Source organism: Saimiri boliviensis, chromosome 13 (genome assembly GCF_048565385.1).
Source record: "Saimiri boliviensis isolate mSaiBol1 chromosome 13, mSaiBol1.pri, whole genome shotgun sequence".
Classification (NCBI taxonomy): domain Eukaryota; kingdom Metazoa; phylum Chordata; class Mammalia; order Primates; family Cebidae; genus Saimiri; species Saimiri boliviensis.
In genome coordinates this window covers 43,294,819-43,312,625 of record NC_133461.1, presented here as the reverse complement: position 1 = coordinate 43,312,625, position 17,807 = coordinate 43,294,819, and the positions used below count along the sequence as shown (strand labels likewise).

Sequence of the window (17,807 nt, the reverse complement as noted above, 5' to 3'; positions counted from 1 at the left end):
TTGCTTTTTATGTTTTGATAGAAATAGTTCCCTCCTCCTTGTCTGCATATCTCATGACTCCTGCCTTCCCAAATACATAGATTCACTTCTCAATATGAAATCTTATAAACTACATATTTTACAGCAGCCAACTCAGCAGAGAAGTGCTCCTGACATCTCCTTCACCATCGATGCGAATAAGCAGCAAAGGCAGCTGATTGCCGAGCTAGAAAACAAGAACAGGTGAGGCTTTGTAGATGTGCTGGCTTGTTTGATCAACATGCACATTCATTAATAACCTATGGTCATGCTTTAAAGTTTCAGGGCTTTACACCTCGTATGCATATTCAAGAGAAGGTACCTACAGTCAGTGATGCTCGCTTCTGAAAAGCTGTCTGTGTGTGCATGTATGTGTATAGTTCTGAGATGTCAATGCAGTTAATGTTGTTCCTCTAGTCAGGCATCCCCAAACTTTTTACACAGGGGGCCAGTTCACTGTCCCTCAGACCATTGGAGGGCCGCCACATACTGTGCTCCTCTCACTGACCACCAATGAAAGAGGTGCCCCTTCCTGAAGTGCGGCGGGGGGCTGTATAAATGGCCTCAGGGGGCCACATGCGGCCCGCGGGCCATAGTTTGGGGACGCCAGATGATCTCACTTCCTTTTTGACATACTTAATTTTGTTCAAGAGCTGTCTAGTGCAGGAGGACCCTCCTGAATACAAGGTAGAAGGTGTCTCTACCACCCAGAAACAGGTAGGAGGCTCACCAGAGAGGCCCCCTGGAAGAACCCTGAGCTAAAGAGGCATCTGGAGAGACACCACCATCACCCAGTTGCTCTCCAAATATCCAAAGATCTCCACCTGCAGCCCATCAGCATGTTCTTTCTCTATTCAACACAAATTGACTCACATTCTACCTCCACCGGCATACACCCCAAAAATTGTCCACCTCATCTCCACCACCGCCCAGTTCAACTTGTCCTTTTCAGAAACATCAATTATACATCATTTCAGATCTAAACCCTCTAATGAGTTCCCATCACACTTTAGTTCCATCCCACTCCTCTTACTGTGACCTGCACGGTCCTGCCTGACCTGATTCCCTCCTGCCATTCCAGCCTCAGCGCACCTTGCTCCGTACACTCCCACCTCCCATGGCTTCCTCCTGTCTTACAGCCTTTGCACTAGTCATTCTCTCAGTCTAGAAAGCTCTTCCTCCAGGTCTCTGCGTGAATGGTTCCTTCTCATCACTGAGGCCTCATCTTAAATGTCACCTCCTGAAAGACCACCTGTCTAATCCTACCCACTGGCTCTTAGCCCAGAAATGAGTCTCGATTACATCCCCCTGTGTGTGAGGGTGTCACTTATCACTATCTGAAATAACTGTATTTGTGCATTTGTTTCTTTATTTATTGTCTGTCTTCCCTGACTAAAATGGAATTTCTTTGAGAACAGAGGCCATGGCTAAATGGCTCTTGGAGCCGAGAACCAGGGCTGGCAATTGTAGAAGCTCAGTAGATATATAGAGAGTAAGAAAACGATGAAGGGCTGAGTTAAATCTCAAACTCAGTGCTGAGGAAACCCAACATGGAACGACTTGTATTAGGTTGGTGCAAACATAATTGCGGTTTTTGCCATTACTTTTAATTACTTTTAATGGCAAAAAGCGCAATTATGTTTGCACCAACCTAACACATTCTATTAATGCATTTCTTGAAACAGCACCAAAACATTTCCAGACTTAATTCCATTATTAAACACTGATGTGACATCTGAGGTCAAACTGGTGGAGTAAAGGAGGAGGTTGTGATAATTATTTCATGCCTGTAAAGTGTGCCCTGAGAATTTGAGGATAAATGGTCAAAGTATTCTTTAAAGTTATTAAGAAAGAATAAAAAGGAAAGTGCAAACTCTGGTTGGCACATTTCCATATTTTTTCTTGTAAGGAAAGCTTTTGGCTTAGTTGTCTTGAGATCTGGCTGTCATCATTAGGAAACTACAAATTAGGATAGAAATAGCTTCATAAATGTGACACCATGACTCCATCGCCTTTGAAACTACTACCCTACTCTAACCCCCAGGGAGATGTACTCACATTAGAGCTGGAATACAAAAAGAAAAAAAAAAAAGTTTGTCACGTGTGATCCCTCTTAATGTATCAAATAATAGGAGGAAAGAATTAAGAAGGGAAAGAGCAGATGCATAGTGAAGAATTAGGGAAAAAAAGTAGCTATACAAATTGGAATTTGTTCAGGATAGTAGCATGTCTGTAAAATTACCTATTCTATTTGATATAGCATTTATTATATCTACTATGTGCAAGTAATTATGCCAAGTCAGAAAAAAAGCATTGAGAGAAGGGAGCCAAGGCTTAAAATGAGCAAAGGCACTTAAAATATGGTAGGAGAAACAACCCAAAGACAGGAAAGGGTAGTTGAAGGATACAAGTAAGGTGGAGACAGTCAGGCATTGGAGAAAGTGTATGAGCTGAGCTAGCCAGTGGAGGGCTTGAAGCAAGCAATGTAAAGAACCATTGGGAGCTCAGGTTCGTGGGATGCTTGTGTGAGTATTGATGCCATGATGACAATGAGGAGTAAGAGAATGGAGGGGCCGTCCTCATTTGTTGTACTGACGCTTTACATCAATTCGGGCACTGGAAAGAGCATGGCAAGAGAAAAAAAAAAAAAGCAAAATAGACCAGTTTTAAATTCTTGACAATTAGACTTCATCCAAAGTTTCAGCTTTTTTAGAACAAAATATTACCGTTGATAACCTCAGCAAATGTTAAAATTGGAATGTAAAGCAATTTTGTTTTGTTTTGGTTTTTCTCAGTCAACAAAGTAAACCAATAATATGTGGTAGGAAAGGTTTATTTAAGAAATAAAATGACTCAGAATTAACAGACGTAAGTAAGTGAGTGTCCCATAATAAAGGCAACAGAAAGAGCTAAAGAAAGGAGGAAAAAAGTGTTAAAACCATTTTATCTGCTATTGGAAGGCTACACCAGCTTGAGGCCGAATGAACTATCCCAGAGTTGAGGCCGTTTTCTGAAGAAGGACTTAGCTTTCTATGTAGTCCATTCATTTGGAGTTTCTACCAGATATCATTCCATACTCCCTTCTCCGTCCCTTAGTCCATTCTCTCTAAAACATGTTATGATTGCTAACAAGCACGGAGCCATTCAGTGGGGAATGGACCACAGCTGGGATTAATAACATGATCACAGCTTCCAGGTGGCAGCAGCAAGAAACCTGGGTTTTTGTTTTCAGAGGTTAGAGCGAGAATAAGAACCTCAAAATATATTTGAAGTACACGTTTTCAAATATAGTTTCATCATCAGAACAACTATTTAAGGTAGGCAGGGTGACTGTTATCATCCCCATTCTACAGATGAAAATTTAAAAGTGAGGTGTTATTTCTACTCTTTTTCCCCAACGTGACCCACTTCACCATCACTGTGGTCTAGGTTGAGTAGGGAAACTTCACAAAGAAAGTGAGATTATTTTGTCGTTTTTTGTTTTTGTTTGTGAGACAGAGTCTCACTCTGTCACCCAGGCTCCAGTGCAGTGGCAAAATCTCAGCTTATTGCAACCTCCACCCCCGACAGTTCAAGCTATTGTCCTGCCTCAGCCTCCTTAGTAGCTGGGATTACAGGCATGCACCACCATGCCCAGCTAATTTTTGTATTTTTAGTAGAGATGGGGTTTCATCATCTTGGCCAGACTGGTCTTGAACTCCTAACCTTGTGATCCACCTGCCTTGGCCTCCCAAAGTGCTGGGATTACAGGCGTGAGCCACCACATCTGGAAAGGTGAAATTTTAGGACATTTCAGGACAGTGAAATTTTGCAGTGAAAGTTGGGAGATAGAATTACAGGTAAAAATACATATAGACTTTGAGAAAAGCAACAAGACACTTACCAGGCTAACACTGAAGGATCAAAATGAAGAATAAAATGAAAACATCAGTATATGAGACTTGTATGCCAGACCAAATAATTTTAATTCTGTCCTGTCATGATGGACAGCAGTGGTCAGGCAAGTGACAGAATGTCCACGCTTGTGGCAAAATAGCTTACTAAATATGCAGGTTGCATTTACAAGGGATTGATTAGAAGCTGGTGGGAAGTAATGAGGAACTATGTTAGATAGATGGTTCCAGAAATAAAAATAAAGGAACCCAAAAAGGAGGTGATTAGACAAAGGTAAAATAGTGTTGAAATGTTAATTTACAAGATTCTGTTACTCATTTCTAAAGTTTCCTTTACGGATTCTAGACTTTCCAACGACAACCTTCACACAACTCAGATTTTACTAGCAGTCCTCTTTTCTTTCATTCTCTTGTTCTTTCCTTCCTCCTATCCATCTGTCCTAACACAAAGAGAAAAGCCACAGGTTGGGGGTTGGGAATAAGGGATAAAACATCAAGGTCAAAAGGGGCTTTGTGGACTATCAAAAGTAAGTCAACCCTGACCAGAGTTTGCACAAGCTCCAGCATCACGCCTACATCCCTTCTTAGAAAGAAAAGACTAACATAGAAATTCACAAGCCCACGAATATCTTATCTCAGTTGCTGTGTTGATTAACCAACTCTTCCACTTCTTCAGAGCACTTTGTTTTCCCTTCCAATACTCTGCTTCCACTCGGGGAAAGCAAGACTTCTTTTGAGGAAATGCCGCAGGAATATCTGCCTCCATGTGGGTCTATTTCTGATTCCAGAATCAGCAGGAAGCACCATGAAGGTCCCAACAACCCTGACCATGCCTTAATATCACTCCTGTTGCTTGTTTCCTGGACATTTTTGGATCACACTCTGTAAATGCATGTCTTTAAGGACTACAGAGAGAAGAAATAAGAGTGAGAAAGATAGCAGAGAGATTCATTCTGTCCCTGAGTTATTTTGTGGATTCTAGAGCTCCCCAACCCATCTCTGATGAGCAGCAAGTCCATCCTGAGCTCCTCTCTCTGAGCCAGCAGACTGGTGCTCTCTAGACATCCCAGGGTCAAATGCTCCTTCAGGTAATACTACTACACCATGAAAACCCACCCAGGGAACGCATGTCTCTAAGATGACAACCCAGTAATCAGATCTGTGAGCTTAAGAGTCAAATAGAGTTCCTCACTTCATTTAACGACTCTGTTTACCCTAGGTAATCCACGGACATTTCAGCAATGATCTTTAGAAGATAATGGTTCATCATAGCACCTTCGGTGAAGCCAGTCAGTGTTAGTATTAGGAATACCAGGAATCTTCAAATTATATTGTATAAGTCACAGCCTATCTTGGCTATACCTGTCAAAGCAAGAACCAGAAGACTGAGGCAGGCTGATATATGTGGGCTTTGGGGCTAGCAAGCCTGGATTCACATCACCTCTACCACCTACCTGTCATTGAACTTAGGGAAATCTTTTAACTGGTCTGTGCCTGGATTCTCTCATTCATTAAACAGAGATAATAATGATACCTATATATAATAGAACTGTTATAGAATGAAATAAAATAATATTAAAGAAGACAGCAGAGTTACCAGGTACAGACTAACTACTCAATGCATGTTACATCTCTTCTTTATTTTTTCATACCAGAGCTGCTGCTCTCTTTTCCTTCCTTGGACTAAATAGCTCTGTTGTATTTCTGTTTTTAGAATCAAGAAAAATAGCAGGAATCATAGAATATTAGAGTGTTAGCCCTAGAGGAAATCTTGGAAATCCCACTGCACTGATTTTCAGGCTGAGCTCTGTGGTATCCTGAGGGCTCTTCAGGGGTACCTGGGAGGGGAGAGAAGGGCCAGCAACATAGGGACTTGTCCTCATTTTTTTAACCCCAGCAGCCCCCTCTTAAACTGTCTGACATATTGGGTGTCCATGGTATATTTCTTTTAAAGAAAGGATTCTCCCATGAAATCCCAAGGAGGAAGGAAAAAAAAAGATTGAAAAACCACTGAATTACAGTTCCATCTTCTTACCACACCCATGAAAGGTATAAGGATTCACTAGTCATTAGCCTCCTGATTCTGGGGGTTTTGTGAAGGAGACAATTTTAAATTAGCCTTCCAAAATGGAAAGCCACTCTTTTGTGCACCAAGTTCACCTTCCATTCGCAGTGCTTTGCTCTGTCTTACTGGCTCCAGTGCATTTTGTTGAGTAGGAAACCGACACCCCCAGCTCCCAAGAATACGTGACTTATAACCCTGCTTAATGGCTTCTGACTCACTTACGGGTCATATGCTTTGCCAGGTCATATACCCTTTATGGTTAGCCTAATGCTTACTCAAATGTAGGGAAGCCCAGGCTCTGACATCAGTAGTTAACTGACACATCTCACCCCCGACAGAGGTCACACCAATAGCACTCTATGTCACAGACTCAATTACAATGAATCTTTTTAAGAGCACTTTCCTTTAAGGTGGCCTTTCCTGCGCTCTATTAAGGCTGAGAGATTTAAGAAAAAAAAGAGAAAGAAATTTGTCCAACTGGGAGTTTCTGAGATTAATTCAATGAGAAGTCCCCTCTTGGTGAGAGAATAAGGTTATTTAGTTTCGTGAAATGAGCCCCATTTATCCTTATTTTCCCTCCAGGCTCCTTTTACTTGGTAGCTGCTGGTACTTTATGGTGTCAGAGTATGATCACAAATAACAGGAAGATGTATTTTTGTCTCTTAAGCAGCACACTTTTCAAAGTTGGACACATTACCCCTGCATTACATTACTTGCTAGAGAAATGACTGAGTCCTGGTGATTTAACTCAACCACATGCTGCAGAAGCTTCAAGGTTTGGATGTACTGGAGATGAAGTCAATCTTCCCCTCACCCACAACACCCACCTAGCTATAGTCAAAGCCTCTTAAACACCAGGAATCTGTTGGTTAGGGAAGGTCATTTCTGCTCCTAAACATAGTATGATTCCTTCTTTCTTTGCTCTGGTGGTCTCGATCAGCTCTGATGTTAGTGTCCTGCAAGTTAACTAACCTTGGTTTCTCACCTTCCTCCTCTCTCCCAAGAGAAATCTTACAGGAGATCCAGAGACTTCGCCTAGAGCATGAACAAGCTTCTCAGCCCACGCCAGAGAAGGCACAGCAAAACCCCACCCTGCTGGCAGAACTCCGGCTCCTCAGGTAAGAGAGGGCTCCCATGTCATCTCAGGGGATATATATGCTTGAGATCTTTGAGAAAGTCTAGCAGTGTCTAGCCAGAAAACAGACCTCAGCTACCTTAGCTGCTGGGTTGGTTTGTTTCTTTCGTAGCACACACCTAATTGCTGATTTTGGGGGGATTTAAAGAGAAGCTGTTTAAATTTTGTTCTTTCATTTGACACAGGGAAGAGCAATGGTGTTTGTTTGTGACAGAATTTCGCTCTTGTTGCCCAGGCTGCAATGGTGCAATCTAGGCTCAAGGTAACTCCGTCTCCCAGGTAGAAGCGATTCTCCTGTCTCAGCCTCCCAAGTAGCTTGGATTGCAGACATGTGCCACCACGCCCAGCTAATTTTTTTGTATTCAGTAGAGACGGGTTTCACCATGTTAGTCATGCTGGTCACGAACTCCTGACCTCAGGTGATCCACCTGCCTCAGCCTCCCAAAGTGCTGGATTACAGGTGTGTGCCACCACGCCCAGCCAGCAGTGTTCTTTATATCAAAAACAACATCTCAGCTCTTTTTAGAAATAATCGGTTAAATAAACATTACATGTTTTTAAATTTTAAAATGTACCCCTAACACATAAAATGAGTCTGATTTTCTCTAAGTCTTGGTCTCTAATATCTTTGTATTCAGAGCTTTAAAAATAGACATCATACCTTCTTGTACTGTAAAGGAACATAAAAGCCTAGTCTTGTTTAGTCTGCCATCATAAAATACTTGAGTTAGAAGGAACTGTAGAAGTCATCTTGTCACCAGTGAAGGGTCTTGATTATGAAGTTGTCCAAGATCTTGGCGTTTTGAACAAAGAATTGGGCAAAACACATAAACAACACACAAAAGAATGAAGCAAGAAAACACATATTTATTGAAACGAAGGTACACCCCACAGAGTAGGAGCCAGCTCCCTTAAGTGGCTCAAAAAAAACCCTGGTTACAGCCTTTTCTGGACTTAAATACCCTTTAGTGGTTTCCCATTGGTTACTTGGGTACACCGAGGGCCTGTGTAAACGAGGACTTGGCCCAGGACCAGTTTGATTGGTTGCAGGAGGCGACCAATCAGAGTCTGAAGTGAAGTTACTAAGTTGCATCCTGTGCAAACATTTGATTGCTTGCAGGAGGGGACCAATCAGAGGTACTTTCCATTTTTCATCTGCCTCACAGTACGAAGGGAGTAGCCTCTCATCCTTTTGTGACTTCGGTGTGAAAAGGCGAGATTTTCCTTTTGATTCAGTTCTACAAAGTCCGTTCAAATCAGCCTTAGGTTCGCTGCCTCTGGATCCTGTTCTCCTGCCTCAATCAGATCCTACCACTGTATTTCAGTGCACTTCTCAGAGTCAGAAGCTAGGGAGTAGCAGGCCTTGGAAAAGAATTGTGGTTTCTCATACTAATCCCACACTGCAAAATGAAAATCTTGCTGTGGGCTCCCTTTCAGATTAGCTTCGTAGCATACCTTGAATAAGGCTGGTACTCAAGTGTATTTATGTGGCAGACAACACAAAAATAAATTCAAAGGCATTCCCTCATATAAAGATACTGCTCTTTCACAAGACACCTTTAGTTGGAAAGTATTACATTCTTTTCATCTTTCAGTTTGGGTGCCAAGTATGTTCCAGGTATATCTATAACTTTGAGTCATACTTTTTATAGTAAGTACAGATGCCGCTTCACAGCAGCCCTTGTCAGAATTAGTCCCGTTTTCTTCCTCCATACAGAAAGATGAAATGAAGCAGGTTCTTTATGACTATGTTTGGATTTTACCAAGTTCCTGTTGATTGCATGGGTGTTTCTGGGGGTTCTATCTTAGTTCTACTCTTCAGACAGTTTAACACCTGAGCACAGCAGTGCTTTGTTTTTCATTAATGCATACTTTCATTTTTGTCTTAAAACCACAATGAACTTTCTAAACGATCATGTTTCCCTTTCCCTTTTTACTTTTGCCACAGGAAAACTGAAAGCTGAGTCATAGCCCAGAATTGACCATGCATAGGAATGATAGGCATTTCTGTGCGCTAATCTGACACTTTGCTGCATACTAACTCTACATACACTGTCCCATGTAATGCTATAACTAGGAGATGGACACTGTTATTGTACTCCTTTAATAGATAAGGAAACTGAGATTCACAGAAGTTAAATAGAAGTTGCAGATATCATACCTCTCACTTAGTGCATATATTTATATATGATTTATAACAAGAGAATTTTTTCTTAGAAAAAATTTGTATAATTATGTGCAATTTATGTATATATTTCCCAAGGAAAAAAATTATCTTGTATAACCATGATACCATCTTCAATTCAGGAAAGTTAATATCGATAAATGTTATTGAATATAAACCCATATTAAAATTTTGACAATTGTTCTAATGCTGTTCTACAAGAAAGTAGGTTTTAACACACATACAAATTAGAAACAATCTGACAGAATTTCATAATAAAGGCACTTTTTTAGAGATGAATACATGTATGCTAGGAGAGAAGAATCACTATCTACTCTTATTTTCTCATTCTCCTTGGAATGGTGGTTACACCACAGATTTGTTATTATACCTACCTTTGGGAAACACTGGTAGAAACACTTATAGAGAAGATTGAATGAAGACATTGTTGAATGAATTTTAATTGAATTCAGTGTCATATTTTTAAGAGATTACTACCATAAGATAAATGTTCAATTAGTTTTTTTAGTGTTGACTAATTCTAAATTAATTTGCCATTACTTTCAATGGCAAAAGACCACAATTACTTTTGCACCAACCTAATAATACCAGTTAATGTTCTCACATTCTCAGATAGTTTTTAAATGCTCCTGTTAGTATTTCTCACCTGCAGTTTTAGAAGATTGCTTTAACCCTCTTCCCAAAGTGCTTCTGTGGCCAAAGGGCCAAAAATTACAGAACAGTATCAAGAAGAGAACTGGAAAAACATCAGAAACATTATCTACTCTTATACCAAGGACTACTGTGAATGTACTTGGAACACCATACATAGACAAGGTCCAAAAAAAAAAAAAAAAACAAAACAAAAAAACAAAAAAGAACACCTCATAGATTTGTCACTGAGAAATATTCTTGAATGAGGCAAGACTTTTGTTATTAGAATGCTTCAGCCCAAGAAGACAAAGACTAAAATAAGATACCATTAAAACATATAAAACTATAATGCTTCTCGCTTTCTGGATTCAGAAAAGAAGCAGTTTTAAAGGAAATTGAAAAAAAAAGATTGCTTCAAGAGTAAGCTATAAGTGGCAATAATAGTTAAAAATATAAATTTATTCAAAAATAATTGAGAAATGTTTATAAATTTCAAATTCATAATTCATTATAGAAGAAACATATAAGAATAAGTTAGAAATGTCTCCCAGTGCTTTGGGAGGCTGAGGCAGGAGGATTTCTTGAGGCCAGGAGTTCAAGACCTGCCTGGGCAACATAGTGAGAACCCATCTCTACAGAAAAAAAAAAAAAATTAGTCAGGCATGGTGGCACATGCCTGTAGTATCAACTACTCATGAGGCCGATGGCAAAAGATTGCTTGAACCCAGGAGATTGAGGTTTCAATCAGCTATGATTATGCTACTGTACTCCAGCATAGGTAACAGAGTGAGACCTTTTCTCTAAAAAAAAAAAAGAAAAGAAAAAAATAGAAATATGTCATTTATATCTCTAACCTATCCTCCCACAAAATGTCTTTCAGTTGGATGAGTCATTGACCTAGCTCACTGTGACATTTTTATATCATCAGTTTTTAACTGCAGATTTCTTTTCATACTTTCATTTAATATGGTATCTATCATTGAGACTAGCCATATCCATTTAGACATTAATACATACATGTTTAAAGTTTCCATGCAGTTTTAGTATATAAGTATGAATATTTCAAACTCAAACTGAAATCTTTTGGGCAAGGGGAAAATTATTTGTATTACTTATTAAGTAATGATATTCATTAATGGATCTGAAATTTATTTGAAAAGTATACATATACTTCAGAAGTGTGAACCATTAACATTCCTCATCATACTGTTTCATTTCTTTCCCCCTTAAAAGATGTCAACATAAATGATAGAGTATAGAATGTCCTTAGTTGTTTTCATTCTTGCTGACAGTTTAATAAAAGGTCTGTAAAACAAAACAAAATTAAACATGAACCTTATATATCATCTTCACTTGTAGAACAAGTATGTAGAAATGCCTTTATTCTGACTTCACTTTATGAAACCAAACTCAAACCAAAAAATTTAGACAGACTGTGTCTATGTGCTATTAATATGTTACCTCTGAGAGACACCTCATTGGGTGCTGAGGATTTCAAATGTAATTTTCTAAGTCATATTTCCAAGTACTAAGGGAATTAATGTTTCCTGTGAATTTGCAAAAGGGTTCTTAGATTTGGAGACTCTAGAGGATTTGCCTTTTTCAGTAACAATTTGATTTTTATTTGTCTCAAGGGACCTCATAGCACATGAGAGGGCCCACTACATAGTAAGCATTCAGAAAATATTTCATTCTCAATGGTTGATTAATTCAGGCTAGAAAGGTCTAAAGGAAATGAAATGTCTAAAAGGACTTTAATTCTGTTTAATTGCAGTGTGACTGCTGACAAATAAAAGAAACGCCTCCAGCTGTAATTGTTCATTCATTTGACAACAGTTCCCTGCTGGGTAAACGTGTCAGAGATCCAGAGATGCCCTTTTTCTAATAGTCCACAAGTCCCACAAAAATGGGAATGTGATTAGCTCAGAGAGTTGCTTGCCATTTCTGATATCAGCTGCTTCTTTCTTAGACAGCGCAAAGATGAGCTGGAACAGAGAATGTCTGCTCTCCAGGAGAGCCGGAGAGAGCTAATGGTCCAGTTGGAGGGTCTCATGAAGCTACTAAAGGTAAGACCTGCAAAATGAATTTTTCCTAAGCTTATTTTCCATGTCACTTGTGAAAATTTTTGCACATAATGTGTAATGGTTTTTCCAATCACTGTATGTAATTTCCCTCAACATGTTGTTTCAAACTCAAATGTAGAACAGTTTCTTAGACTAGTGTAGTAGTAGCTATCAGTAATAGAAAACATTCTTACCCATTTCCTGAAACCAGACTGCTGAGGGCCTTCATGGGACTTCTTCTTGGCTTATTTCCAGTTTCTTTATGCCTGCAAGTAATAAAACTGAATTTATTTAGAAATATTTTATATTTAGTAGCCTTCAGCAATTCTGATTACATTAAGAGAAGTGAACGTTAATATCAGTACAATATTTTATTCTATTAGTGTACTTTATCAGTAAGTCACATGATTTTTAGTGATTTCAAATATAAACTCTAAATGAGAACATCGCCTTACTCTTCTGTAGGTAAAGTGTTTAGTAAGATGATTTATAGTTTTCTAAGTTTTCTGTAGAGTGCTGTAATCTATTTCTCTCATTGGGAAGTGGCATTCTTCTTTTAGTAAAGCCTTCTTCCCTTCTTCAATATACATTAAATTGCAGTTCAGGTCAAAAGCAGGCAAACTATGGCCACAGGTCTACAGTCAGCCTATGTGATGAGTGCCATGTGATCATCCTGCCTGATATAAACAAGCAAGAACCAGTATGGATTGGAACTGTGACCTGCCACAGGCAGGAAATGAAACTTCTGACAGGAGAATGATGCAGGGAAGACCCAGGGTCAGCTCACTGGCGAGACACGATCTCCCAACTTTCAGTCCATTGATCTCTCACAGCCCCAACACACCAACATTTGTCATTTTTATTTTGTCTGTCCTTTCTTTCTCTTTTTTGTCTATCTTTGCCTCTTTTTTCTTTACTTTTTCTTCATTTTTTTGCTTTCTTGATTTCACCTTCTTTCCCTCTTTTCTTCATTTTTTTTTTTTACAAATTTTTTTGAAAGCTACCGTGTCCCAGCCACTGTTCTTGTGACCTTTCTTTTTTTTTCCTTACTTTGTTTTATTCCTTAGTCAGCTTTTCCCTCCATCAGTGTCCTCTTTAACAACTGGTATTGAGAATATTTTATCTTTACTCAACAAAATTGACATTTCAGTAAATTAGACATGTAAAGTGTAGAATTCAATTTTTGTTGACCTATCTTGGACAAGACAGGACTAGATAATTCATAACCTGCTGCTGTTTCTGGGCTGTTATTTAATAACCCCAAAAAAGCTCTTCCTGCTCCCCTTTCCACATATACCAAATGAAAATGACTGAGCCCATCTTTCCCCTCAGTGAATGACAGGAAGCTCTGAAAACTGCCCCCTATGTTCCTATTGCTTCTGTCACCATAGCTATGACTCTTTCTCTATGGGATAGAAGTCTATTCATCACCAGCCATGTCGGTATTAACTTAGCCTAACTGCCTTTGTATCGAGATATACACATATCAGGATAGAGAGATGGACTGTGTGGAAAAATGGTTGTACCTGCAGAGAAAAGAGATGGGCCTTTAGTCTCGAATAACCAAGCAGACTTGGAGTGATAGCCACTGAGGTGGCAGAGGCCTGGACCTGCCATCAAAGCTCTGTTGATGTTTCCCCATCTTGCGTTCCTTCACACTGTGTACCTGCTCTTATTGGAACCCTGGGTAATCTAACTGTTATTGATTCAATCTTTCTGTAGGAAGAAGAACTGAAGCAGGGAGTAAGTTATGTCCCCTACTGCAGGTCTTAACTAACAGTGGAGGGGCCTGCCGACCTGCGGTTTTCTCATTGCTTTTGCTCTAATGTATGTTCATGCTTCAGTTTGGAAAGAGAAAAAAATCATACTAATTTGCTTCTTTTTCAATGTAGTGCTTGAATTGAGATATATAAAATTAGCATTTTTTATAACTATCACTACTCTCAGCATCAAAAGAACTATGACATCTTTTAGAAAAGGGAACAAATTGTCATTTTTCGGAAACCTTTTAGAACACCAAGGGTATACATTTCAAACGAGTCTAATGCTTTTGAAGTTGTTGATCAGACCATTCTCTTAATAGAGAGACACTCACCACAGTCACTAGAGATACACTGAGGTTCATGTCATCCCAAAACCTACAGCACTCAGAAGCTGCCCTCTACACCCTCTCACTCTGTGAGTATTCAGTTCAGGTTTCCTTTTACTGAAAACGGGCAATTATAAAAATCGGGCAATTAAATCCCTTTTAATCACACAATTATTGAGGCTTGTTCCCGATGGCTAACAAAATGTGCTTAATCTTGTGGGAGAAAGACTGTGCTCTGTAACTGACTGTTTGCTTCCCATTTTTTTGGCTTTTCCCCAAAACAGAATCCTTACTATTGGTTGACAATAATCTTTTTTTAAAAAGTAATTATCAACTTTTATCTTAGCACCAAGAACCTTTCTGCTCAGAGAGATGAGAGAGTCATTACAGACATTTTTTTTTTCTTCTTTTTTTTCCTGGAAATAGGGGCATTGTGACTTTTTAGCCTAAACTGGAGCTGTGTCTAAGCCTGTAGTCAGGCTTAAGAGCCAGCAGGGGGAGCAGCATACTCAAGGAAAAAAAAAAAGCAAATCAAATTAATAGAAGCAAAATAAAAGCAACTTTAATTTCAAGTGCATGTACCATGCTGTGTATGACAATATATCCCACTCTCTAGCATTATTGAAAAGTTTCACATTATTTCCTTGGATCAATTAGAACCGCAGCCTGTCCAATTTCAACGTATCTTTCATTTCTTCTGTATGCTCTTTTCTATTATTCATTATGTGTGTTTGTGTGTAACAAAGAATGTTTGGAAAATGCTGGACACATTTTTACCCTTCATCCCCATGGTCTGTAAAAAAAGGAAAGTGTAAAATCAATCTGTAATGTCAGACAATAAAGATGCTGTATTACATTATTTTGTATTTTGTGAAAAAAATTACTTTATTAAATTAAAATCAAATTTTAACAGGAGACAGTCTCCCTGGGTAAAGGACATATAACATTTACAGCCTGTATAATTGCCCATGAATGCATACATGGGGTATTGCTATTGTATTTCCAATACACTTAGATCATGGTAAAGAAAAATGCCTTCCTTATGATACTTCTCTTTGCAAATGGCTTCTTTCCTTTCCTGTCTCTTACTTAGCATGTGCATAGAAAAAGGGAACAAGGTTCCATTATAACCTCCCTCCTCCTAGCAGAGAGAGAGGCAATCATCCTGTAGTCATCAGCCTTGCTTTAGCCATTTCCCTTGCGGATACCTTCCCAGCCATTTCCTAGGCAGCACAATCTTGAAAGGCTCCTGTGGACCAGGAATTTTGTGAACAGATGGATGCACAGAGCCAAACTGTGGCAATGACCTGAAGGTGGCACCACTGCCCCCTCACCTTCCAGCTCCTCTCCACTGAGCCCCTCAGCAGCTTCTGCATCTCAAAGGGCCAACAGTGGGTACTGCGGTGTAGGTACCTAAGAACAGTGGGCCCACATCACCCAGCTGTCAACAGTGCATCATCTGGGTGGTGGCACAATTTGCCTATTTTGCTCATTCATCTTTTTGCTTTTATACACAAGCCTCTTTTCAAAAAGGACCTGAGGCAGCTTACAACAAAAGATATAAAGAGTGACTCCATAAAATTGAAATAGAAAAATCAAAAACTAAAGAAAAGAAAATGTGAATATGCTAATTTTAAGGGACAAGGATGTTACTTTGCACATTCTGGCAATGAAGCAAAAAAAAAAAAAATACAATCGGTGGTTTTTTCAGTACAGAAATACCACTTCTCAGGGGAACAAAACTTCTGTTGGCATCAAATATGAAAGAAAGTCTTCACTGGGAGCTTTATAGGAGTTGTGAATAATAAAAAAGGAAAAAAAGCAGTCATAGATTTCATGTGGCTGTTTCTTATACTGAACTCAGTCAAAATTAAAAGCAGAACCTTATAATCCCAGCCCTATAGAGGTGGTTCTGCAAGGAAATAAACAAATGCTGTCCAAATATAGACTCCTCATGGTAAAACATGATCTAAGGAGAGAATTTAGAGGTTTTAGACTGGCATCTGCTTCTAAATTCTGTTTTTATTTATGAGTGTTTCCCCTTTGGGGACATTATCTTTGTAAAACCAAACTTAGAACACCCCCACACAACAAATTGTGCTTGATTTAATAACCTCTACTTGCTTTATCATAAGTCTGTGTGGTTCAATGTAGTGTTTTATTATACTGGCATATATAATTTCTACTTACATTGTTTCTTGTTAGAGGTAATGCATGAATTTATCCCTCTCGAGGAGAGAACATGAATTTTAAAAACTAGTGCCTGTAATATAATGTGATGATTATGATATCACAAGCAATAAATTTTTTTTACAAAACTTGAATGAAGTTATCCTACCCTCTTTTTTCTCTGTGTATCTTTAAGATTTATTGAAAGAACCATAAAAAGAACACTCATAAAACGTTTAATAATGAAGGCAGCTGGGGTATAATTGCAGTACCAATAGGTTCCAGAGTTACTGGTACACTTCCAGTTCCATATATTATGTACCAGTCTAAAAATGAGTAACCTGGCTTTGACTCCAGAAAGTAGTCTCAGTACTAGTTTTCTTAGCAAAGTTACTGGAATTAGACCTGAATTACAGTGGTCTCAGATCTTTGCTCACAGCTGCTTAACTTTCATGGTAATTAATTTCAAATTATTGATTATCCATGGCTAATAGGATTATTGTATAGATTTCGAAAGATACTGGATATGAAAGCACTTTGTAAAATATTATATGTCAGCTATAATTATGAATGTATGTATATAGGTATACATACACGGGGTATATATAAACTTTTCAAATTTGATCCATATTTTACAAACACACAAGCAACATAACATACACACACACACACACACATACACACACACACTCACTTCTTTTCCTTACAGTTAATTAATAATGTCTTCATCAGGGAAAGAAATTTGAAAAGGACTTTGCATTTGTTCAGATCTCCTATAATGGCTTTTAGCAGTAGAAAACACAGAGTCATTTTTATTTTAGAGAAAGTGACAGACAAGTTCAGTAAGTTTATATTTTCCTATTTCTGGCAACATCAGATGTGATCCTAAATATACTAATATCTACAGAGTAGCTTGCACCAAAATTTGCGCAGATATACTAAACAGCTATTATAGTGAAGGGCTGCCAGTGGCAGATGTTCTATATGAGTGCACTTGAGATTTTTTTCTGAAAGTTTTATCGATAAACATTTTTATATGAGAGAGGTGATTAGTAAAGGGTACAATTTTAGTCAAGGATAAAACTAAGTTTATGTTAATTTGCAGGACTGTTTTTCAAATTTACAATAAGGATTCATTTTTTTAAACTTTGGGATCAAATTGTTCCTTACTTGTAAAGATAATGTCTATACATTGGTATTATGTTAAGTAATATAATTGTTCTAATTTGATGGGGAAGAAAAGTCAAGCATCATTCCTAATTCCATCTCTTACTCTTATTCTATTTATAACTGGGTGGTCCAATTAAGTCAGGAAATTGTAGTCATGAGATTTCTACTTCTTCTAAACACATTATGGAATATAAGCAGTCCAGAAGTAATCAGCTTGGGCCTCACCTTCCTGGTTTTTCCTTGCTCATCCTCTCTGGTGGGAATTCTATGCAGTTATGAACCAGTCAAAAGGGAGGGAGAGGGATAATTTGCCTCATAAAGGATCAACTGCAATATAAAGATGATCATCTAGTGTTCAAAAAATACCCTCCCAGACTATCTCTTTTT

The 17,807-nt window shown here is 38.6% G+C and overlaps 1 protein-coding gene across 43 annotated transcripts in view; it reads left to right on the top strand.

The window, feature by feature from the left end:
- Nucleotides 1-17,807, top strand: part of DTNA (dystrobrevin alpha) — a 373,295-nt gene that overhangs the window by 334,522 nt on the left and 20,966 nt on the right. For 34 of the 43 annotated variants that reach the window (XM_039463796.2, XM_039463794.2, XM_074383596.1 and 31 more), the window contains 3 exons: nt 125-222; nt 6,981-7,094; nt 11,899-11,995. In XM_039463796.2, coding sequence (XP_039319730.1) covers nt 125-222; nt 6,981-7,094; nt 11,899-11,995 — 309 coding nt within the window. Of the gene's footprint in view, nt 1-124; nt 223-6,980; nt 7,095-11,898; nt 11,996-13,714; nt 16,406-17,807 lie in introns of those variants that run through there. The other 9 variants (XM_039463798.2, XM_074383607.1, XM_074383609.1 and 6 more) reach the window with 1 other exon arrangement.